Source organism: Capricornis sumatraensis, chromosome 1 (assembly GCF_032405125.1).
Source record: "Capricornis sumatraensis isolate serow.1 chromosome 1, serow.2, whole genome shotgun sequence".
In the NCBI taxonomy this organism is placed as follows: domain Eukaryota; kingdom Metazoa; phylum Chordata; class Mammalia; order Artiodactyla; family Bovidae; genus Capricornis; species Capricornis sumatraensis.
The window spans coordinates 32,905,443-32,929,484 of record NC_091069.1 but is presented as its reverse complement, the minus strand read 5'-3'; the positions used below and the strand labels follow the sequence as shown (position 1 = coordinate 32,929,484).

Below are 24,042 nucleotides of genomic sequence, written 5' to 3'. Positions count from 1 at the left end.
ATACATTTTTGTGGGTTGTCAGAAGTTTGAAAACCACTGTCCTAGGGCAACTACCACTTTTATAATTCTTCCTATAATTCTTGGAAAACAGTAGTCTGTGTGTGGGCTGAGCCAGCCTAACGGCATTAGTAATGTAAACTAAAGATGCGTGGTTTTAGAAGTTTTATGTTGTCACATATGATTCTTCAATCCACCTGAGATTCTTTTGGGTGGAGAGTATAGGTAGGAATCAAATTTTTTCCATATGTATGTTCAATTGACCCTCCATTGTTTATTGAAGAGACCATCCAGTTTCTCCATTACTAAAAAAATCTTTTTCTCATATTCATTAGGAAAAATGTACCAGAATGTTGATAGCTGTGTCCATATATGAGAGGATCTGCTTTTGGACTCTTGTGTTCTGTTGGTCTATTTGTCTATCCTTGTACCAGTCATTACTGTTACAGCTTTATAACATGTTCTGAATATCAGGTAGAACAAGTCTCCCTACTTTGTTCTATAGAGACATATTCCTTTTTACATTTATTTTCACACAAATTTTAGAATCTGTTAATTAACATAATTTTAATTATAAAATTAAAAATTAATTTACATATAGTAAAATTCATCCTTTTAATATATAGCACTTGGGATTTTCTTGGGGTTGCATTGACTCTGTAGATCAAGTTGGGGAGAATTGCTGTATTTCCAGTGTTGAGATTTTATTCTATAAACACGGTAGATCCCTCCATTTATTTAGATTTTCATTTTCTGCTAGTTATATTTATAGGTATGTTGGTAGAGATGCTATACATCCTTTATTGGACTCATTCCTAAATTCTTGATGATGTGTAATACTATTATACGTTTTTAAAATTTCATTACCTGTAACTGGTATGTGGAAATGCAGTGACTTTCATATCTTGATTTGTATCTAGCAGTCATTCTAGACTCACATATTAATTTTAGTGATAAATGTATAGAGTCTTTATGATTTTTGATGTATATAATTTTGTCATTTGAATGAGTTACATTTCTTTATTTCCAATGTTTGTACTGATAATTACTGCATATTTGTATGGTTTAGGATCTGAAATACAATAGGAAGGATGATAGTGGGCGTTTTTATCTTATTCTCAGTGTTAGAGAAATGGCTTTCAACATTTTACTGTTAAGTAAAAAGCAAAATGGCTGTCTGGGGAGGCCTTACAAATAGCTGTGAAAAGAAGAGAGGCAAAAAGCAAAGGAGAAAAGGAAAGATATAAGCATCTGAATGCAGAGTTCCAGAGAATAGCAAGAAGAGATAAGAAAGCCTTCTTCAGCGATCAATGCAAAGAAATAGAGGAGAGCAACAGATTGGGAAAGACTAGAGATCTCTTCCAGAAAGTTAGAGGTACCAAGGGAACATTTCATGCAAAGATGGGCTCGATAAAGGACAGAAATTGTCTGGACCTAACAGAAGCAGAAGATATTAAGAAGAGGTGGCAAGAATACACGGAAGAACTGTACAAAAAAGATCTTCACGACCCAGATAGTCATGATGATATGATCACTAATCTAGAACCAGACATCTTGGAATGTGAAGTCAAATGGGCCTTAGGAAGCATCACTACGAACAAAGCTAGTGGAGGTGATCGAATTCCAATTGAGCTGTTTCAAATCCTGAAAGATGATGATGTGAAAGTGCTGCACTCAATATGCCAGCAAATTTGGAAAACTCAGCAGTGGCCACAGGACTGGAAGAAGTCAGTTTTCATTCCAATCCCAAAGAAAGGCAATGCCAAAGAATGCTCAAACAACCGCACAATTGCACTCATCTCACATGCTAGTAAAGTAATGGTCAAAATTCTCCAAGCCAGACTTCAGCAATACGTGAACCGTGAACTCCTTGACGTTCAAGCTGGTTTTAGAAAAGGCAGAGGAACCAGAGATCAAATTGCCAACATCTGCTGGATCATGGAAAAAGCAAGAGAGTTCCAGAAAAACATCTATTTCTGCTTTATTGACTATGCCAAAGCCTTTGACTGTGTGGATCACAATAAACTGTGGAAAATTCTGAAAGAGATGGGAATACCAGACCTCCTGACCTGCCTCTTGAGAAATCTGTATGCAGGTCAGGAAGCAACAGTTAGAACTGGACATGGAACAACAGACTGGTTCCAAATAGGAAAAGGAGTACATCAAGGCTGTATATTGTCACCCTGCTTATTTAACTTATATGCAGAGTATATCATGAGAAAGGCTAGACTGGAAGAAACACAAGCTGGAATCAAGATTGCCGGGAGAAATATCAACAACCTCAGATATGCAGCTGACACCACCCTTATGGCAGAAAGTGAAGAGGAGCTCAAAAGCCTCTTGATGAACGTGAAAGAGGAGAGCGAAAAAGTTGGCCTAAAGCTCAACATTCAGGAAACTAAGATCATGGCATCTGGTCCCATCACTTCATGGGAAATAGATGGGGAAACAGTGGAAACGATATCAGACTTTATTTTTTGGGGCTCCAGAATCACTGCAGATGGTGACTGCAGCCATGAAATTAAAAGACGCTTACTCCTTGGAAGAAAAGTTATGACCAACCTAAATAGTATATTCAAAAGCAGAGACATTACTTTGCTGACTAAGGTCTGTCTAGTCAAGGCTATGGTTTTTCCTGTGGTCATGTATGGATGTGAGAGTTGGACTGTGAAGAAGGCTGAGCGCTGAAGAATTGATGCTTTTGAACTGTGGTGTTGGAGAAGACTCTTGAGAGTCCCTTGGACTGCAAGGAGATCCAACCAGTCCATCCTGAAGGAGATCAACCCTGGGATTACTTTGGAAGGAATGATGCTAAAGCTGAAACTCCAGTACTTTGGCCACCTCATGAGAAGAGTTGACTCATTGGAAAAGACTCCGATGCTGGGAGGGATTGGGGGCAAGAGGAGAAGGGGACGACCGAGGATGAGATGGCTGGATGGCATCACGGACTCGATGGACGTGAGTCTGAGTAAACTCTGGGAGATGGTGATGAACAGGGAGGCCTGGCGTGCTGCGATTCATGGGGTCGCAAAGAGTCGGACACGACTGAGCTACTGAACTGAACTGAACTGAACTAATATGTTAGCTGCAGTTTTTCATAGATATCCTTAATCAGATTAAGGAAGTTCCTAGTAGTATGTTTCTTCATTTCTAAAGATAAGGTTTATTTTAAAAGTTTTTCTTTGATAATGATATCTGACTTAATTTTGTTTTAACCAGAGGACAATGTTTGTATGACTTTAATCCTTTAACATTTATTGAGATTAGCTTTATGACTCAGGGTAAGGTCAATATTTTTTTAAGGTCAGTTTTTATGCATATTCGTTTTATTATTGAAAGTAAAGCATGTTTTCTGATCATTGGGGCAGGACTTCATATGGTGTCAATTATGCCTACTTTATTGGTTGTAAACTTTGTCTATGACTGTACGTATCTTTTTATATGTTTATTCTGTCACCTGCTAAGAGGAGTATGTTACTATCTTCCACAAAGCTTGTGACTTTGTCTTTTTGAGGTTCTGTTACCTTTTGCATTGTGTATTTTTGAAGCAGCAAAGGGGAGGCAAAAAAGAAGTGAGTAGGACTAAGTGCTTATATACTGAGTTGAACAAAGAGTAGCAGTTGTGGAAAAATAAAATATCGAGAGACTGAAGACGAGTTGTTTTAATGAAGTCGGTACAGATTTCTCTCACACTCAATTCACTGTCTCTGGTGATGAGGATGTTTCTTTCCTTCTGAAATAGGGAGGGCGTTGTTCACATGGGAGTTTTTATTCCTGCTTTGGGGGAGAAAGGGGGAAGTCAGAGAGTCCTTTTTGGCATCTGCTGTTTTTCAAATGTCTTTAGCTCAAACTAATCCATAGGCCAAAGTGACATATTTTGGGGTGACGTATTCTGCCACTCTTCACTGTTCTTTTTAAACAATCATTTATTTGTGGCAGTGCTGGGTCCTCATTGCTGCATGGGCTTTCTCTAGCTGCAGAGAGGAGGGGCCGCTCCCTAGTTGCAGTGCGAGGGCCTCGCCTTGCCATGGCTTCTTTTGTTGTGGAGCATGGGCCCTGGGCGCGTGGGCTTCAGTAACTGTGGCATGCGGGTTCAGTCGTTGGGACTCCTGGGCTCTGGAGTACACACTCAGTAGCTGTGGTGCACTGGTTTAGTTGCTCCACAGCATGTGGGATCCTCCAGGACCAAGGATCCAACCCGTGTCTCCCGCATTGGCACTGAGCCACCAGGAAAGGCCTACCCTTCACTATTCTATTAAATGTAAATAAATGTACAGTTCTTATAGCTTTCTGATAAATTAAAGCTGTTGAGCTGTTGACAAGTTCTCTTCTTTGTGTCCTAGTCCATCTTGTTGATATCTGGAACATGATCGAAGCCTTCCGAGACAATGGCCTTAATACACTGGACCATAGCACTGAGATCAGTGTGTCCCGCCTCGAGACCGTCATCTCATCCATCTACTACCAGCTGAACAAGCGCCTTCCTTCTACTCACCAAATCAGTGTGGAGCAGTCCATCAGCCTCCTTCTCAACTTCATGATTGCTGCATATGACAGGCTAGTACCTTCCCTGCCTACTCCATCTTAAGAATATTTCTCTCCTAATCATCCTTCTTTCACACTGCCTTGCCAGGGCTTGTCAACTCAGAGTCACAGTTAATAGGGAAATGAATTAGTATAAGTCCCTTCTAAAGACTGATTCAATGCCAGAATGACTTACTGTCCTGCGGCATGTCACATAGTAACCTTTGTAACATTAGGGAGAGTCAGAACACTTGAGACATGTTGTTTGGTAAAAGCATAGATACCTTAATATTGATGTTCTGTATCCAGTGAAATATAGCCAAGTTGTACATTTGATTTTGAGGCTTTTTATCTGACATCTAAGCTAACTTTTCTTTATGATGAAATAACAATTGCCCTTTGGCCTATAGGATTTTGCATTCTCTTTATTTATGTTTAGAATTCTATTTTAATTTTTTTCAATGTAGAACATTGTGTTCTAAACCTTCAAACAATAGAAGAAAACTAAAGATACTCTGAAGTAAAACAGAAATGAGTTGTTATATTGGTATTTATGGAGAATGAAGTTTGTATGCTAAAGAATAAAAAAAAATCATAAATGATGGAAGCACTGAGGTTATTTTCTGTTAACTAAGGATTTAGTTGCTGATTCCTGCTATACTGTCAGCTGTCTGGTTTGGATGGGTTCATTCTCTCTCCTTCATTTTTCTCTCTGTAGAAAAGCAAGTTCAGGTATTTGTAGAATGCTGTTAGTTACACTTTATAATATTGAAGGTTCTGTGAATTAATGGTAAAGCCATTCAGATGTCAAGGCCAGGTCGCACAGAGGCAGTCACTAAATTCACAACATTTTAAAAGATGTTATCACATTAGATATTCCATCCATTTAATAACAATTTTTTAAAAAGAAATTTGAATTCTTACAATATGAGTCCCAGAATTCTAGTGCCATTTTCTTAAAGCAGTTTAGATGAATGAATTCAGTAGCTTAGTTTTATACTGTCCAAGGAATGCTTCTTCTGATTCAAAAACCTTAGTAAAAACTGTTGTTCTGTGGTGACTAAACAGAACCTTATCATGACACTGACTTGCTGAGTGTGTCAGTTCAGGGCCATGCAACACAATGTAAGAAACAGTATTTTTAAAGTCAGAAATAAAAACCATCAGTCAGTCAGTCAGTTCAGTCGCTCAGTCATGTCCAACTCTTTGTGACCCCATGAACCGCAGCACGCCAGGCCTCCCTGTCCATCACCAACTGCCGGAGTTTACCCAAACTCGTGTCCATTAAGTCGATGATGCCATCCAACCATCTCATCCTCTGTCATCCCCTTTGCCTCCTGCCCTCCATTTTTCCCAGCATCAGGGTCTTTTCAAATGAGTCAGCTCTCCGCCTCAGGTGGCCAAAGTATTGGAATAAAAACCATCTGACAACTTAAAAATGACAAAGCGGAGATTATAAACTTTGATTCCATAATTATATCAAATAAGATAACTACTATGGCTAAAGATTAGAGGAGAAGGGAGGATGAAGAGATAGCAGACGGAGAATGGGAGGACCAAAGGGAAGGGCAGAAGGCACAGAGGTGTCCTGGGACACAGTAGGAGAAAGCTGGGCACACACAGCAAGAGACAAAGGAAAACTACGGACGGGACTCAGACGAAGACAGATCAGTAGAGGGCACGCCGAAGAGAGCTAGGAAAAATGAGAGGAGAGGAGCGAGTTACGAAGAGTGAGGAATAATAGTGCTGACTTTGGTAATTCTCATGTTTGATGCATGGGCTTAGGGATCAGAGTAAATCATCAAATCTTGACTAATCTTGAAATCTTTATATGATATGAGCTTACTGAGTTAGCACTCTGGAAACTTGAAATTGGCTTTCTTGTACCAAAACAAAAAGAAAAAATCTGGTTGTCAAAATTTTATTTTTGAAAATCAGGACACTTTGTTATTGTGAGTGAAAGTCACTCAGTTGTGTCCGACTCTTTGCGACCCCATGGACTATACAGTTCATGAAATTCTCCAGACCAGAATACTGGAGTGGGTAGCCTTCCCCTTCCCCAGGGGATCTTCCCAACCCAGGGATCAAACCCAGGTCTCCCGCATTGGAGGTGGATTCTTTACCAGCTGAGTCACAAGGGAGGCCCAAAATACTGGAGTGGGTAGCCTAACCCTTCTCCAGTGGATCTTCCCAACCCAGGAATCGAACTGGGGTCTCCTGCATTGCAGGCAGATTCTTTACCAACTGAGCTATTAGGGAATCCCATTTTATTGTTAAATAGTTCAAAAAGGAGTAGTCTCTTTATAGAATGGCCACTGTGTTACTTAGGCTGGGGAGTTCCTTTGATATGTAGAATTCATGTTATTTTAATTGATCTTTTCAGCCTTTTTTTGTTACATAATTTCTCAGTGTTAAAATTTGCATATACCAATTACTTAGTTATTAAATTCCCTCACCTCCAAACTCATAGTGAAAGTTTTGGTCAGGTTATTTCTGATTATTATAATAGATTGTGAGACCTTGAAACAACCATATGGAGCAAACAGGATCTAAAACTTTCTCCCTTAAGTGTATACTTTCTTAGGAATTAATTTTTTTGAAACTTAGAATTTAAAATACTTCACATTTGACAGTTATAAACATTGTAGAATGCAAAGAATAATATTATAAACTTCTGTGTGTAGGACTTGAAGCTGTGAGGAGCTAGCCAAAACATTCTGTGAGCCTCAGTTTTTCCTCTGTCAGGTCCTTGGGACCACAGTTATAGTACTGTAGTTACATGGTCTGGTCCAAAGGTGCAAGAGGGTGGTGCTTTAACCAACATTTTTTTTTTTTCCTTTGATAACAAGGATATCCAAATTCCCAGCGTGAGGGATAGGAAGCCTTCCTCACCCTTCTTCAGTTGAACCGATTTAGAGTTTGTGATTTATTGATCTTCTTTCTGTTTCCAGCCCGTGTAGCAGTTCCATGTCTTCAGCTGTAAGCAGTAGGAAGCTTACTCAGATGGGCTTTTCTGGTGACCGGCGTGCAGGCTCGCATAACAGAGGAGCCAGAGGCAGGCCAGCCCTGGATTGCGGTTGCCCCAGGGCCCTGGCTGCATTTCTTTATAGTGGTCTTGGCTTTGCCCGCCTCTTCTATCACATTTATCCTTCTGCTTCAGAAAATGCCTGCTAGCAGCTACTAAATGTTTCCGGTCAAGCCTAGGTAGGCAGAGAGAGCCAGTTTTCTTTCAGCACCAAGCAGAAGTACTGGAGTCTCCCTCCAGAAATGTGCATTTGAGCCACGTATGTGTAAGTGTTAGGTGTTTAATTTAGTTTTGTTGTTTTTAGCTGAAACAAAGGATTTATGCCTTTAGGACCGAGGGCAGTTAAATTCTCACCCTCAACCCATGTTGCCTCATCGTGGGGACGATTGCGCCAGATACAAAAGTGCTGACTACAGTGTTCATTACTAAATTCCTTGCACTGCATTGGAAACTTGTTGTTCCCCTTTTTGTTAAGTAGCCCTACTCTCCATCCAGTCCTTAACCTGAAACTGAGAGTCATTATAACTCTTCCTTCTCCGTCAACCCCAGTGTTCAGTCAGTTACCAAGTTCTTTCATTTCTGCCTCTTGAATAGCCTTCAGGTCTATGAACTCCAGTAACACTGAAGAAGCTGAAGTTGAACGGTTTTATGAAGACCTACAAGACCTTTTAGAACTAACAACCAAAAAAGATGTCCTTTTCATTATAGGGGACTGGAATGCAAAAGTAGGAAGTCAAGAAACACCTGGCTGCTGCTGCTACTGCTGAGTCGCTTTAGTCGTGTCCGACTCTGTGCGACCCCATAGACAGCAGCCCACCAGGCTCCGCCGCCCCTGGGATACTCCAGGCAAGAACACTGGAGTGGGTTGCCATTTCCTTCTTAAGTGCATGAAAGTGAAATGTGAAAGTGAAGTCGCTCAGTTGTGTCCGACTCTTAGCGACCCCATGGACGGCAGCTCACCAGGCTCCTCCGTCCATGGGATTTGCCAGGCAAGAGTATTGGAGTGGGGTGCCATTTGGCTTTGGAATACGGAATGAAGCAGGGCAAAGGCTAATAGAGTTTTGCAAACAGAATGCACTGGTCATAGCAAACACCCTCTTCCAGTGACACAAGAGAAGACTCTACACATGGACATCACCAGATGGTCAACACTGAAATCAGATTGATTATATTCTTTGCAGCCAAAGATGGAGAAGCTCTATACAGTCAGAAAAAACAAGACCGGGAGCTGACTGGTGCTCAGATCATGAGCTCCTTATTGCCAAATTCAGACCTAAATTGAAGAAAGTGGGGAAAACCACTAGACCATTCAGGTATGACATAAATCAAATCCCTTATGACTATACAGTAGAAGTGAGAAATAGATTAAGAGACTAGATTTGATAGAGTGCCTGATGAACTATGGATGGAGGGTTCGTGACATTGTATAGGAGATAGGGATCAATACCATCCCCAAGAAAAAGAAGTGCAAAAAAGCAAAATGGCTGTCTGAGGAGGTCTTACAAATAGCTGTGAAAAGAAGAGATGCGAAAAGCAAAGAAGAACAGGAAAGATATACCCATTTGAATGCAGAGTTCTAAAGAATAGCAAGAAGAGATAAGAAAGCCTTCCTCAGCAATCAATGCAAAGAAATAGAGGAAAACAACAGAACAGGAAAGACTAGATATCTCTGCAAGAAAATTAGAGATACCAAGGGAACATTTCAAGCAAAGATGGGCTCTATAAAGGACAGAAATGGTATGGACCTAACAGAAGCAGAAGATAATAAGAAGAGGTGGCAAGAATACACAGAAGAACTGTACAAAAAAGATCTTCACGACCCAGATAATCACAATGGTGTGATCACTTACACTCACCTAGAGCCAGACATCCTGGAATGTGAAGTCAAGTGGGCCTTAGGAAGCATCAATATGAACAAAGCTAGTGGAGATGATGGTATTTCAGACCCTAAAAGATGATTCTGTGAAAGTGCTGCACTCAATATGTCAGCAAATTTGGAAAACTCAGCAGTGGCCACAGGACTAGAAAAGGTCAGTTTTCATCCAATCCCTAAGAAAGGCAATTCCAAAGAATGCTCAAACTACTGCACAGTTGCACTCATTTCACATGCTAGTAAAGTAATGCTCAAAATTCTCCAAGCCAGGCTTCAACAGTTCATGACCGTGAACTCCCTGACGTTCAAGCTGGTTTTAGAAAAGGCACAGGAACCAGAGATCAAATTGCCAACATTCACTGGATCATGGAAAAAGCAAGAGAGTTCCAGAAAAACATCTATTTCTGCTTTATTGACTATGCCAAAGCCTTTGACTGTGTGGATCACAATAAACTGTGGAAAATTCTGAGAGAGATAGGAATACCAGACCACTTGACTTGCCTATTGAGAAGCCAGTATGCAGGTCAGGAAGCAACAGTTAGAACTGGACGTGGAACAACAGACTGGCTCCAAATAGGGAAAGGAGTATGTCAAGGCTGTATATTGTCACCCTGCGTATTTAACTTCTATGCAGAGTACATTATGAGAAACGCTGCACTGGATGAAGCACAAGCTGGAATCAAGATTGCTGGGAGAAATATCAATAACCTCAGATATGCAGATTGCACCACCCTTATGGCAGAAAGTGAAGAAGAACTAAAGAGCCTCTTGATGAGGGTGAAAGAGGAGAGTAAAAAAGTTGGCTTAAAGCTCCACATTCAGAAAACGAAGATCGTGGCATCCGGTCCCATCACTTCATGGGAAATAGATGGGAAAACAGTGGAAACAATGACAGACTTTATTTTTTTGGCTCCAAAATCACTGCAGATGGTGATTGCAGCCATGAAATTGAAAGATGCTTACTCCTTGGAGGAAAGTTATGATCAACCTAGATAGCATATTCAAAAGCAAAAATGTTACCTTGTCAACAAAGATCCATCTAGTTAAGGCTATGGTTTTTCTAGTAGTCATGTATGGATGTGAGAGTTGGACTATAAAGGAAGCTGAGCACAGAAGAATTGATGCTTTTGAACTGTGGTGTTGGAGAAGACTCTTGAGAGTCTCTTGAATTGCAAGGAGATCCAACCAGTCCATCCTAAGGGAGATCAGTCCCGGATGTTCATTGGAAGGACTGATGTTGAAGCTGAAACTTCAATACTTTAGCCACCTGATGTGAAGAACTTTTCATTAGAAAAGCCCCTGATGCTGGGAAAGATTGAGGGCAGGAGGAGAAGGGGATGACAGAGGATGAGATGGTTGGATGGCATTACCGACTCAATGGACATAGGTTTGGGTAGACTCCGGGAGTTGGTGATGGACTGGGAGGCCTGGTGTGCTAATGTGCTGGGGTTGCAAAGAGTCGGACACAGCTGAGTGACTGAACTGAACTATGAACTCTCCATCCCCATTGCTACATCCCAGACCTCTGGTATCATCTTTTGCCTGAAGCACTGCTATAGCACCTGATTTTTTTTTCCCCCATATGCTCTTTTTGCCCTCATTCATTGAAATAACAAACACCCAGCAATCCACCATCTAACCCAGGAACTTGAACATGAACATTGAGAATTATTTATGTTTATCTCTTCTAATCCTTCCCACTGACCTATACCTAACTAAGGTGAACCCTGTCCTAATTTTGTGTTATCATTTACTTGTTTCTTAAAAAAACATTATTTTCACATGCACGGACATAAAGTATTATTTAATTTGAAATATTTTTACAATTATTAAAAGAGTGCCATGCTGATGTACTACTATATTATTTATTTTTTTTACCCAGTAATACATTTTAAAGATTCATTCATGTTCATTTACCTATAGTTCAGTTATTTTAACTGGCCTAAAACATTCTGTTGTATTTCTATACTACCGTGGTGTTTTCTAGATATTTGCTCTAAGAAACAACACTGCTTGGAATATGCTTATACATGTTTTATGGTACATTGTCCAAATGTTTTGCTTGGTTCTAAACTGAGGCATAGTATTGTTGAGCTGTGGGGTATATGAAAATTCAGCTTTAAATTGAATTGATATTTATTTAATTTAAATATTTATTCATTTATTTGAGCACGCTGGTCTTAGTTGTAGCATGGAAACCCTTAGCTGTGGCATGTGGGATCTAGTTTCCTGACCAGGGATCGAACCCTGGCCCCCTGCATTGGGAGCTTGGAGTCACAGCCACTGGACCATCAGGGCACTGCTTTTTAGAAAGTATCAAATGATTCTTCCAAACTGTACTAGTAAATAGGAGATCCTTTTGATTCACATTTTGTAAGCCTTAGAATTCTCAGACTTCTTAGTTTGTTAGTTTTGTCGTTTTTCACCCTCTCCTACATTTTCAAGCTTCTATGTGGAATTATTTTCTTTCTCCCTGAAGAACACTCTTTGGTATTTCCTTTCTGCAAGTCAGGTTGTGACACATTGTCTTAATTTTTGTTTGAAATTTCCATGTTCATACTTGAAGAATATTTTAAACTGATACACGAGTTTTGGTTGACAATTTTTTCTTTCAACATTTTAAGAATATTGTTCTAGTATTTTTGTAGCTTCTGTTATTTCTGATGAGAAATCGATAGTGAATGTAATTTTAGTTGCTTTGATGGTAATCTGTCAATTTCCTTTGCAACTCTTCAGATTTTTTTTTTCCTTTTCTTTTTTTCTTTTGGTCTTCAGCAATATTACCATGATGCCAAATGCATCATTCTTACATTCCTTAAATACAATAAGCAGAGTTTTTTGGTAAGATCTGGGCTTTTAATCCAATATCTAGATTCCCTATGGTTCTTTTTGTACTGTTTGCTGTTTCTGGTATTCATTCTTGTTGTCTTATCTCCTTTTTGCCTCATTATTTTTTATTATGTGAGAAACATATTGCAAAATTTAAACATTTTTATTATGTATCAGACATTATATTTTAAAATATTTTGCAGAAATACTTTGAGGCCTAGGATAATGTTTTCCTACAGAGAGGGTTTCTGTTTGCTTTTGCCAGGCGCCTGGAGACCTCAGCAGTCCGGAGGCAGCTGAGTTCAGTTTCCAGTCCGGCCTGCGTGAGGCCCTGTGTCGCTTCTGCACGCTGGTGGTCTAGGTGCAGCCTTTGGGCTTTCAACCCAGAGTGATGGGAGACGGAGCAGGCAGTTTCGTCAGGATGCAGTGTGTCACGTGTGTCTTCCAGCTCCTTAAGAATTTCAGAGTTACTACTCTGGGATTCAGCCTTTCTGAGCTCTCCTCTGAATCAGAAAATTGCTTGCAAGGAAAAAGTGGTTTCAACCATTGCCCTCAGCTCTCTGGTCATCCAACTCCTTTACATTAGGTGACTCAGCATTCAGAGAGATTGAAAACATTTTTTCCCCATCTTTTCTGCTTTTACTCAGAGGAAGAGGGGATCAGAATAAACGGATCTGCCATTGCCTCCGTTTTTATTTATTTTTTTGGAATGTTGCCATATTCCTCTGTCTCCTATTGTTCCTCATATATACTTCAATTCTTTGACTTTCTCTGCCTCCTTTTGGAAGAGTTTTATCAGTCTGCACTTCTCCTCATTGATTTGATTTGTTCTTTGTTTAGAGCTGTTTTACTGTTTGTCCCATTTATTATGTTATTTTTCAGTTAACTGTATTTTTCAAACCTAGTATGTCTGGTTCATTCTTTATGTGATATGTAGTTCTTATTACATTATTATTAGTTTCAGGTATACAACATAATGATTCAATATTTGTATATTATAAAATGATCACCACAATAGGTCTAGTTAACTTCTATCACCATACATAGTTACAAAAATATTTTTTCCTTCTGATGAAAACTTATTAAGATCTCTTAGAAATTTTCATATATACAATACAGTGTTTTAAACTGTGGTTAACATGCTGTACGTTACATCCCCATGACTTATTTATTTTATAACTGAAAGTTTGTACCTTTGATCCCCTGTCCCATTTTGCCCACCCTCCACCCCTTGCTTCTGGCAACCACCAGCCTATTCTCTGTATCTCTGAACTGGAGATTTCTTTTTTATTTAATCAACAGATTACACATAAAAGTGAGATCATATGATATTTGTCTTTACCCATCTGACTTATTTCACTTAGCATACTGCCCTCAAAGTCCATCCATATTGCAAATGCATTACCTTTTTTTATGACTAATATTTCATTGTATATGTATGTATGTGTATATATATGTCTTTGTATATATATTTATATACATACATATACACCATATTTTCTTTATTCTACTCATATACTGATTGTATTACATTACAAATAATGGTTCAGTGAACATATAGGTGCATATATCTTTTTGAGTTAGTGTTTTCATTTTCTTCCAATAAACTCCCAGAAGTAGAGTTTCTGGATCATGTGGTAGTTCTATGTCTAAATTTTTGAGGAACTTCCATACTGTTTTCCACAGTGGCTGCACCTGTTTACATTCCCACCAGCAGCACACAAGAGTTCCATTTTCTCTGCATCCTCATCAACACTTCTTATTTACTATTTTTGATAATAGCCATTCCAACAGGTGTGAGATGATATCCCATTATGGCTTTGATTTGCATTTCCCTGAAAATATGTTTTCATATGTCTCTTTAACATATTTATTAGGTTTATTTTAAAATTCCCAGTCCATTTGCTCTAATACTTATACTTTTGAAACTGATGTAAGTTGTCTTGTTTGTTGATTTTTTTTAAAGATAGTTGTACCCCTGAATCCAAGGAATCGTCTTGGGTTGGATATTTGCAGTAGATGTGGACAAATTGTGGACATGTAGGCTGGAGTGGCCACATGCATATATGGTTCTTCAAAGTATGGGGTGTGCTGGAGGTGGCAGGAAAAGGGGGCCAGCTTTTCCCAATGTGGGAGCATCAAGTGTCTGAATCCCAGGTGGTGAATTTGACTTTCCAGGTCATTTTGAAGGTATATTAGTCATTGTACAGAGATAGAACATATTTTAATGAATAATCTATTGGCTTGATTGATAGTTTTAGTATTTAGATATGTGTTTATGGGCCTCTTTTTGTAATCATGGTGCTTTAGGGGGAGGCCTGGTACCAGCTATTGATTGAACCATAATGGTTTCTTTTCTTTTTTTTAAATTTTTTTGATATGGACCATTTTGAAAGTCTTTATTGAATTTGTTACAACATTGTTTCTATTTTATGTTTTGGGCGTTTTCTCTTTTTCTTTTTTGACCATGAGGCATGTGGGATCTTAGCTTACTGATCAGCAATCAAACTCACAGCCCCTGCAGTGGAAGGTGAAGTCTTAACCACTAGACTGCCAGGGAAGTTCAGAGTCATTGTGATTTCTGATAGATTATTTCCTAGAAGACAGCTCATTTTGAATTGATGGTCTAAACTTTTATAGTTTAAACCTGATAGGAGATTTTTCTTGGATAATTATTGTATTCTATGTTTTCCTCTGTAAGAAGGAAAAATGTTTTATAATGATTTCCTAAGAAATTCCTTTACACTTTACCTGACTATTGAACCTTATCTTCCCTCTTATTTTTTTTTAATCAAGATTTGTTTTGTAAATGAGTCGGTGACCTTCACCAAAACGAGATATAGTAAAATTCCACCTTTAATGGAACAAACCTGTTAAAAAAAATCATACATTTAATGAAACTAGGCTTGGATAAAATCTTCAAAGCATATCTACTAAGCATATCAATGAAAGGCCCAGGGTTATTATTTACCATCTAACATAACTGTAGAAAACACTCTTTCAAATTTGAGCAATCTGAAGATTTGTTTAAAGACTTTGATACATCTAATTTATGATGAATTTTATATGAAAAACATTTCTGTGTAGTTTGGAAATATGGCTGAAAGCCATTTAAAAATCTTGTTTTAGCAGTTTAATTTGGATATATTAAAAGTTTCCAAAGTTCCCTTTTAATACTGGATGCAAGAAAATGAAGCAATATAGAATAAAAAAAAGCAAAACCGAATTGCTGCTGCTGCTAAGTTGCTTCAGTCGTGTCTGACTCTGTGCGACCCCATAGATGGCAGCCCACCAGGCTCCCCCGTCCTTGGGATTCTCTAGGCAAGAACACTGGAGTAGGTTGCCATTTCCTTCTCCAGTGCATGAAAGTGAAAAGTGAGAGTGAAGTCGCTCAGTTGTGTCCGACTCTTAGCGACCCCATGGACTGCAGCCTACCAGGCTCCTCCATCCATGGGATTTTCCAGGCAAGAGTACTGGAGTGGGGTGCCATTGCCTTCTCTGAAAACCGAACTAGTTCACTTTAAATAAAAACAAATGTATTCCTTAAGTTCTGAATGTGATTGCATGTTTATGGAATGGACATTGCTCAAAAGGATATTATTAGGTTATGGTCTTCCCCATTAGTGAGTTTTAAACAAAGGTACAATTTCCTGGGAGACACAAACATTTCATTTATTTATGTACAGTATTTACGGATACCTCTACCTGTTCTTGATGGATTCAGGATGACAGGGAAAAGCCAAGTAAAAATAGGAGAGAATTCGTGCTCAGTGGGAAGCTTTTGATGCCCCCCGATAGCCTATTTAGCTCCTAGAAGAGCTAGGGTTAGTTAATTCTTCTAATTCTTAGAAGATCTGACCATAGCTTTTTCAGGAAATTTCCAGGGGATGGTGAAGAATGAGCTGGGCTTTTGAATGTTTTATAAAGGTGAAATCCTAAGGGGAAACCTGTTGCAAAATGGAGAAGAACAGTCTCTTTGGTGGCAGAGGAGGAGTGGAGCCTGTGTGTCCACGCAGCACGCTCTGCCCTGTAGGATACTGCTGTGGATTGTGTGCATTGTGTGATGTGATGGGTAGTGTGACCCCCGAAGCCAGTTCACTGAGCCCTAGTCTAAGTGCTTGGTGACAGAATTGCTTTAAAGTTCATTTGTTTCTCTACCCAGCAAAGCTTTTTGTTGTCTCTCAAGAGAATTCAAGCATTTGTGTGAATTTTCAGACAGTACTCTGATTTCAGGGTATGTAGACCTGCAAAAGGCTTGACCATTAGCTAAAAAAAAATTTCAGATAAAAAAGTTGTGAGGGGAGAGGTTGTTATTTTGGTCTTTATTTTATTTTTTCCTTTTCATCCTTTTTTTTTTTTTAGAAAAGGCAAGAGGAATACTTTTTCCGAGGGTTGCTTTTTCCTTGCCTTTGTTTTTCCCTGAAAGTAAGGAGAGAGGAAATAACAGAGGAACTTCTCCAGTCCGTTCAAAACTCACCTCTAAAGTAATCTGATGAAGACACTATTTTCATCATGTAACCTCCCTCCTTAGAAACACTCAAAGATTCATCTGGTTTTTGAATGAAGTTTGTACTCCTCAGTTAGGTCTGATGCTATATGTGTGTGTGCTCAGCCGTTCAGTCATGTCTGACTCTTTGCACCCCATGAACTGTAGCCCACCAGGTTCCTCTGTCTTGACATTTTCCAGGTAAGAATACTGGCGTGGGTGGCCATTTCTTTCTCCAGGGGATCTTCCTGACCCAGAGATCGAACCCTCATATCTTGTGTCTCCTGCATTGGCACATAGATTCTTTACCACTAGTGCCACCTGGCAAGCCCTGTGCTATCAGTCCTTAATTCCGTACTCACACCAAGCTCTAATTAAGCTACTTGAGGCACTATTCAGTTTTCCAATATGGCATTCTCATTTCTTCTCTCTATGCATTTTGGTTGGTCTTCTGCCCACCACCCCCTCCCCACCCCTGGTTTTTACCCACCCTATAGCCTTCCCTGTTATCAGCAATTCCATTTTCATCCCTATGAGGACTTGTCATGCTGTCTAGATCATTATTTTGAGTTTCAATTATATAATGCTCTCAACTGCTTCATAATTATACAAATACGATTGAAAGTCCTTGAGAGCAGAGATTCTAACTTTTATTTCTGCAATGCTGGATTCTTAATAAATATTTTTAAAATTGAAATGAAAATTAACAGGCATTCTGATTGTAATAAATTTGAATAATACTCTGTGTTGATTTTGCTTGATTAAGCTATTTGACATTTGCCAAATAGATTCTTGATTTGCCGTTGATTATTGCCTAATACATTCACAGTGAAGTTTTGTAAATGAAGATTAATTGGAAAAATACGAGTTTTTGAAAATCCAGGAGAAATGCTCTTATTACTCTTAGTTAGCGACGTGCGATAATTGGACTGGTAATAGTGTTTCTGAAGTAGAAGTCTATTTTTATGCAAGAATACTAATTTATCGTTGGCAGCATTTACAGTTGTTTGCCAGAGATGTGAAAACAGCTTGTTTTCTTAAGTAAAAAGTGCTCCCCATAGTCCTGTTTTTGAAAGTATTAATTTGAATAACAAACTCTTATTAGACAATGCAAAGCTATAGACAACCATTCAATTTGGGTTAGTTTAAGTATCCAAAAATTTGAGACTTTACTAAACTTAAATGAGCAAATTCCCATGCAAAAGGCACAGGTGAGGAGTGCAGAGACTTCTCAAGGTACCTGCATGTTAAAACGTAAGTGTTTATTCAGGTGACTCACTGCTTAGCTTGGCGCAGAGCTCATCTCGGTGTTGTCTCAGTGTTAGATAAGAACCCTTTTTAGAAGTCACGTGCATGGTTTATTGTCAGACTGTAAAAATGACTGGTCTGTGGAGCTGAATCATCCAGGGAAGTCTGAGAATGAGAGTCATCATGTTCCTTTATTGGTGGGGGGTGTTCCCCAGAGGGATTCTGTGTGAGTGGGTTAAAATAACATGTTTCCTCTCTCGGGTCATCCTCAACACATATTACCTGTTCCACCTTTCATTTTAGCATCTTTCTATAGGGGTTCATATTCAGTATTAATTGTGTTATACCTTAAGTATTGACCTATTAATCAACTTTTCAGCTAGGCCAGATTTTAAATGAGTCACATTTTTTGGGTGATGAAACCAGGTTAAAAATCTTTCCAGATCTTGTCTGAAGAGAACTGATCGTGGTATGAACTTGGACTTGACTTTGGAAGTACTGAAAAAACATGGATGTTGGTGAGGTTATATGCTAAGGGCAGGGGACTGTTCAGTTTTAAATGTAACTTGACTGGGGTTTATGGATTAAATTCAGATGTCTTGTGGGAAGGATCAAGAATGAGATTTTTCCAAGAAGAAGGAATCAGTCAGATAAAGGACAGAATCCTCAGGGATCAGGCTGCTAAGTGAGTGCGACTTCTCTCCACTGCCTCTAGTTGCAGAGGAAAAATGCAGAGCTCTAACCAAATATTGCTCAAGTAAAAGCGACACCTTCCCTTTGCTGTGTTTGGGGGCAGTTACAGGAAGTTGTTAGGCTTAAAGTAGGCCAAGAGATTTCAATGCCAAGAAAGCATTGAGAGCAAAGGAGTAAATGCTGAAGTTTGGCCACAAAGCAAATAGTTGAGAGGAGGGAGCTGACTTTTTTTTCTTTTTCAGAAAAGTAAAAATAATGTGATTTGAGGAAGTAAGAATTGTGAGACTGTCCCTGCATTTATTTTATTGGATAACTATTTCTTCATGCTTTTATGCTTAGATTTTTATATGTCTCTTTAATAAGTATTTATAAAGTATCTTTAAATATATCATTTATTAACTTGCTTATAGTAATACTTCCTTTTGAAGAGTGAATAAATCTTTTGGTAGTTCAAACTGTGAACCTAAAGTTGTAAGTAATGGTAAGCATTATAAGTGGGGAAGATTCATAATTTGACTCCACCCCTACCATTCCCAGGATACACAGTTGCATGCTTATAAACAGATTCTTAAACATAAAGGCTGTGAAAAGAAGAGAAGCGAAAAGAAAGGAGAACAGGAAAGATACACCCATTCGAATGCAGAGTTCTAAAGAATAGCAAGGAGAGATAAGAAAGACTTCCTCAGCGATCAATGCAAAGAAATAGAGGAAAACAACAGAACAGGAAAGACTAGAGATCTCTTCAAGAAAATTAGAGATACCAAGGGAACATTTCATGGAAAGATGGGCTCAATAAAGGACAGAAATGGTATGGACCTAACAGAAGCAGAAGATAATAAGAAGAGGTGGCAAGAATACACAGAAGAACTGTACAAAAAAGATCTTCATGACACAGATAATCACGATGGTGTGATCACTCACACTCACCTAGAGCCAGACATCCTGGAATGTGAAGTCAAGTGGGCCTTAGGAAGCATCACTATGAACAAAGATAGTGGAGGTGATGGTATTTCAGACCCTAAAAGATGATGCTGTGAAAGTGCTGCACTCAATATGTCAGCAAATTTGGAAAATTCAGCAGTGGACACAGGACTAGAAAAGGTCAGTTTTCATTCCAATCCCAAAGAAAGGCAGCGCTAAAGAATGCTCAAACTACCGCCCAATTGTACTCATCTCACACGCTAGTAAAGTAATGGTCAAAATTCTCCAAGCCAGGCTTCAGCAATATGTGAACCGTGAACTTCCTGATGTTCAAGTTGGTTTTAGAAAAGGCAGAGGAACCAGAGATCAAATTGCCATCTGCTGGATCATGGAAAAAGCAAGAGAGTTCCAGAAAAACATCTATTTCTGCTTTATTGACTATGTCAAAGCCTCTGACTGTGTGGATCATAATAAGCTGTGGAAAATTCTGAAAGAGATGGAAATACCAGACCACCTGACCTGCCTCTTGAGAAACCTGTACTCAGGTCAGGAAGCAACAGTTAGAACTGGACATGGAACCACAGACTGGTTCCAAATAGGAAAAGGAGTACATCAAGGCTGTATATTGTCACCCTGCTTATTTAACTTCTATGCAGAGTACATCATGAGAATTGCTGCACTGGATGAAGCACAATCTGGAATCCAGATTGTCGGGAGAAATATCAATAACCTCAGATATGCAGATGACACCACCCTTATGGCAGAAAATGAAGAAGAACTAAAGAGCCTCTGGATGAGGGTGAACGAGGAGAATGATAAAGTTGGCTTAAAGCTCAACATTCAGAAAACTAAGATCATGGCATCCGGTCCCATCACTTCATGGCAGTAGATGGGGAAACAGTGGAAAGAGTGGCTGACTTTATTTTTTGGGGCTCCAAAATCACTGCAGATGGTGACTGCAGCCATGAAATTGAAAGACGCTTACTCCTTGGAGGAAAGTTATGATCAACCTAGACAGCATATTAAAAAGCAGAGACATTACTTTGTCCACAAAGGTCCATCTAATCAAGGCTATGGTTTTTCCAGTAGTCACATATGGATGTGAGAGTTGGACTATAAAGAAAGCTGAGCGCTGAAGAATTGATGCTTTTGAACTGTGGTGTTGGAGAAGACTCTTGAGAGTCCCTTGGACTGCAAGGAGATCCAACCAGTCTATCCTAAAGGAAATCAGTCCTGGATGTTCCATTGGAAGGACTGATGTTGAAGCTGAAACTCCAGTATTTTGGCCACCTGATGTAAAGAGCTGACTCATTTGAAAAGACCCTGATGTTGGGAAAGATTGAGGGCAGAAGGAGAAGGGGACGACAGATGATGAGACGGTTAGATGGCATCACCGACTGAATGGACATGAGTTTGGGTAAACTCTGGGAGTTGGTGGTGGACAGGGAGGCCTGGCGTGCTGCGTTTCATGGGGTCGCAAAGAGTTGGACACGTCTGAGCGACTGGACTGAACTGAACTGATACATAAAGGCTCACTAAACATCATTTACAAATCTCTCCTGCCTGCAGATTCCTTCACCTCACACTTACTATGATTCTTAGTCTCTGATACCTCTCCTTTCCCCCATACTTAATGGTTCTCTCAACCTGACTTGTCTGTTCCCTCTGCACTATTGAGTTACACGTTAACCCTTTGACGCATATCTCCTCACCCTCAATAAAGCCTGCGAAGCTAAGCACAGATAGCATTTGCCTGCTCAGAAGAGCATGCAGTCAGAGAGGAGAGACGATCTGCTTATTGGTTGGGTGGGAGATTGTGTATGGAGATTGCTGTGTGGCTGTTGTGAAGAGGAAATTTGTTGGAAAGTAGATATGAGAGATGATGAGATAAGGGGCTGCACATTACTGATAATAATTAGTTGAGTTAAAGCTATGATAAACTTACAGCATATTAAAAAGCAGAGACTTTGCTTTGCTGATCAACGTCCATACAGTCAAAGCTATGGGTTTTCCAGTAGTCATGTATGGATGGGAGAGTTGGATTATAAAGCTGAGTGCTGAAGAATTGATGGTTTTGAACTGTGGTGGAGAAGACTCTTGAGAGTCCCTTGGACTGCAAGGAGATCAAACCAGTTAATCCTAAAGGAAATCAGTCCTGAATATTCATTGAAACGACTGGTGCTGAAGCTGAAGCTCCGATCCTTTGGCCACCTGATGCAAATAGCTAACTTATTAGAAAAGCCCCTGATGCTGGGGAAGATTGAAGGCAGGAGGAGAAGGGCATGACAGAGGATGAGATGGTTGGATGGCATCCCTGACTCGGACTTGGTAATGGACCAGGGAGCCTGCAGTCCATGGGGTCACAAAGAGTTGGACATGACTGAGCAACTGAACTGAACTGAATGCACTGTTCTGTAAATGCATCTACAGCCTGCTTGATCTGAGGCCAGCTGTTGAGACCAGTAATAACCAATGAGTGGAAAAGGATACAGGTCAGTTGAGAAGTATAGCTGCTATTCTGTATTTGAATATAAGACTTTCTGAATCCAGGACTATTATTTGCAACAGAGTTGAGTTAAAGAATATTTGAATAAGGGATGCAAATTATTGTGAAAACAAGTAAAACCTGTGTTATGGCATTTACTGATGAGTACTTTCTTCACTAAGAGTTGAATTTGACCGGGTCTCTTGTCAGTATGCTGGGCTCTCCCACACTCCCCTGTCTGTCTGCATAGATGGCATTATTTTCGTTTTTGTGGCAAGGAATAGATATTATTTTGTCTCTTTAAAGGAAGAACACGAGATTTGGAGCCAGAAAGAGTTACTCATACACAGTATGATTCATTCTCTTTCATCTTGCATTATGTCCTCTGATTTATCATTGCCTGTGAACTACAAGCTAGAGTCTTTGTATTGCATCACAAGCTCTGTGTTCGTAGTTCTTAGCTTTCAGTTCAGTTCAGTTGCTCAGTCATGCCCAACTCTTTGTGAACCCATGGACTATAACACACTAGGCCTCCCTGTCCATCACCAACTCCCAGAGCTTGCTCAAAGTCTTGCCCATCAGGTCAGTGATGCCATCCAACCATCTCATCCTCTGTCATTTCCTTCTCCTCTTGTCTTCAGTCATTCCCAGCATCAGGGTCTTTTCAGTTGAGTCAGCTCTTCACATCAGATGACCAAAGTATTGGAGTTTCAGCTTCAGCATCAGTCCTTCCAATGAATATTCAGGATTGATTTCCTTTAGGATGGACTGGTTAGATCTCCTTGCAGTCCAAGGAACTTTCAAGAGTCTTCTCCATCACCACAGTTCAAAAGCATCAATTCTTTGGCACTCAGCTTTCTTTATAGTCCAACTCTCACATCCATACATGACTCCTGGGAAAACCATAGCTTTGACTAGATGGACCTCTGTTGGCAATGTAATGTCTCTGTTTTTTAATATGCTGTCTAGGTTGGTCATAACTTTCCTTTCAAGGAGCAAGCGCCTTTAAATTTCGTGGCTGCAGTCACCATCTACAGTTATTTTGGAGCCCCCCAAAATAAAGTCTCTCACTCTTTCCATTGTTTCCCCATCTATTTGCCATGAACTGATGGGACCAGATGCCATGATCTTAGTTTTCTGAATGTTGAGAGAACTTTTCACTCTCCTGTTTCAGTTTCATCAAAAGGCTCTTTAGTTCCTCTTTACTTTCTGCCGTAAGTGTGGTGTCATCTGCATATCTGAGGTCATTGATATTTCTCCCAGCAATCTTGATTCCACAGTTTGTGCTTCATCCAGTCCAACATTTCTCATGATGTACTCTGCATATAAGTTAAAGAAGCATGGTGACAATATACAGCCATGACGTACTCCTTCCTGATTTGGAACCAGTCTGTTGTTCCATGTCCAGTTCTAACTGTTGCTTCCTGACACGCATACATACATTCTCAGGAGGCAGGTCAGGTGGTTGAGTATTCACATCTCTTTAAGAATTTTCCACAGTTTGTTGTGAATCCGTACAGTCAAAGGCTTTGCCATAGTCAATAAAGCAGAAATAGATGTTTTTCTGGAACTCTCTTGCTTTTTCGATGATCCAGCGGATGTTGGCATTTTGATCTTGGTTTCTCTGCCTTTTTTAAATCCAGCTTGAACATCTGGAAGTTCACGGTTCAAACACTGTTGAAGCCTGGCTTGGAGAATTTTGAGCATTAGTTTGCTAGTGTATGAGGTGTGTGCGATTGTTTGAGCATTCTTTGGCATTGCCTTTCTTTGGGATTGGAATGAAAACTGACCTTTTCCAGTCCTGTGGCCACTGCTGAGTTTTCCAAATTTGTTGACATATTGAGTTCAACACTTTCACAGCATCATCTTTTAGGATTTGAAATAACTCAACTGGAATTCCATCACCTCCACTAGCTCTGTTCGTAGTGATGCTTCCTAAGGCCCACTTGACTTCACATTCC

At 39.7% G+C, this 24,042-nt stretch overlaps 1 protein-coding gene across 1 annotated transcript in view; it reads left to right on the top strand.

Moving 5' to 3' along the window:
* DTNB (dystrobrevin beta) overlaps window positions 1-24,042 on the top strand; it is a 209,167-nt gene that overhangs the window by 6,283 nt on the left and 178,842 nt on the right. The window contains exon 3 of the mRNA XM_068964051.1: window positions 4,341-4,554. Within this exon, the coding sequence (XP_068820152.1) occupies window positions 4,341-4,554 (214 nt within the window). The remainder of the gene's footprint in view (window positions 1-4,340; window positions 4,555-24,042) is intronic.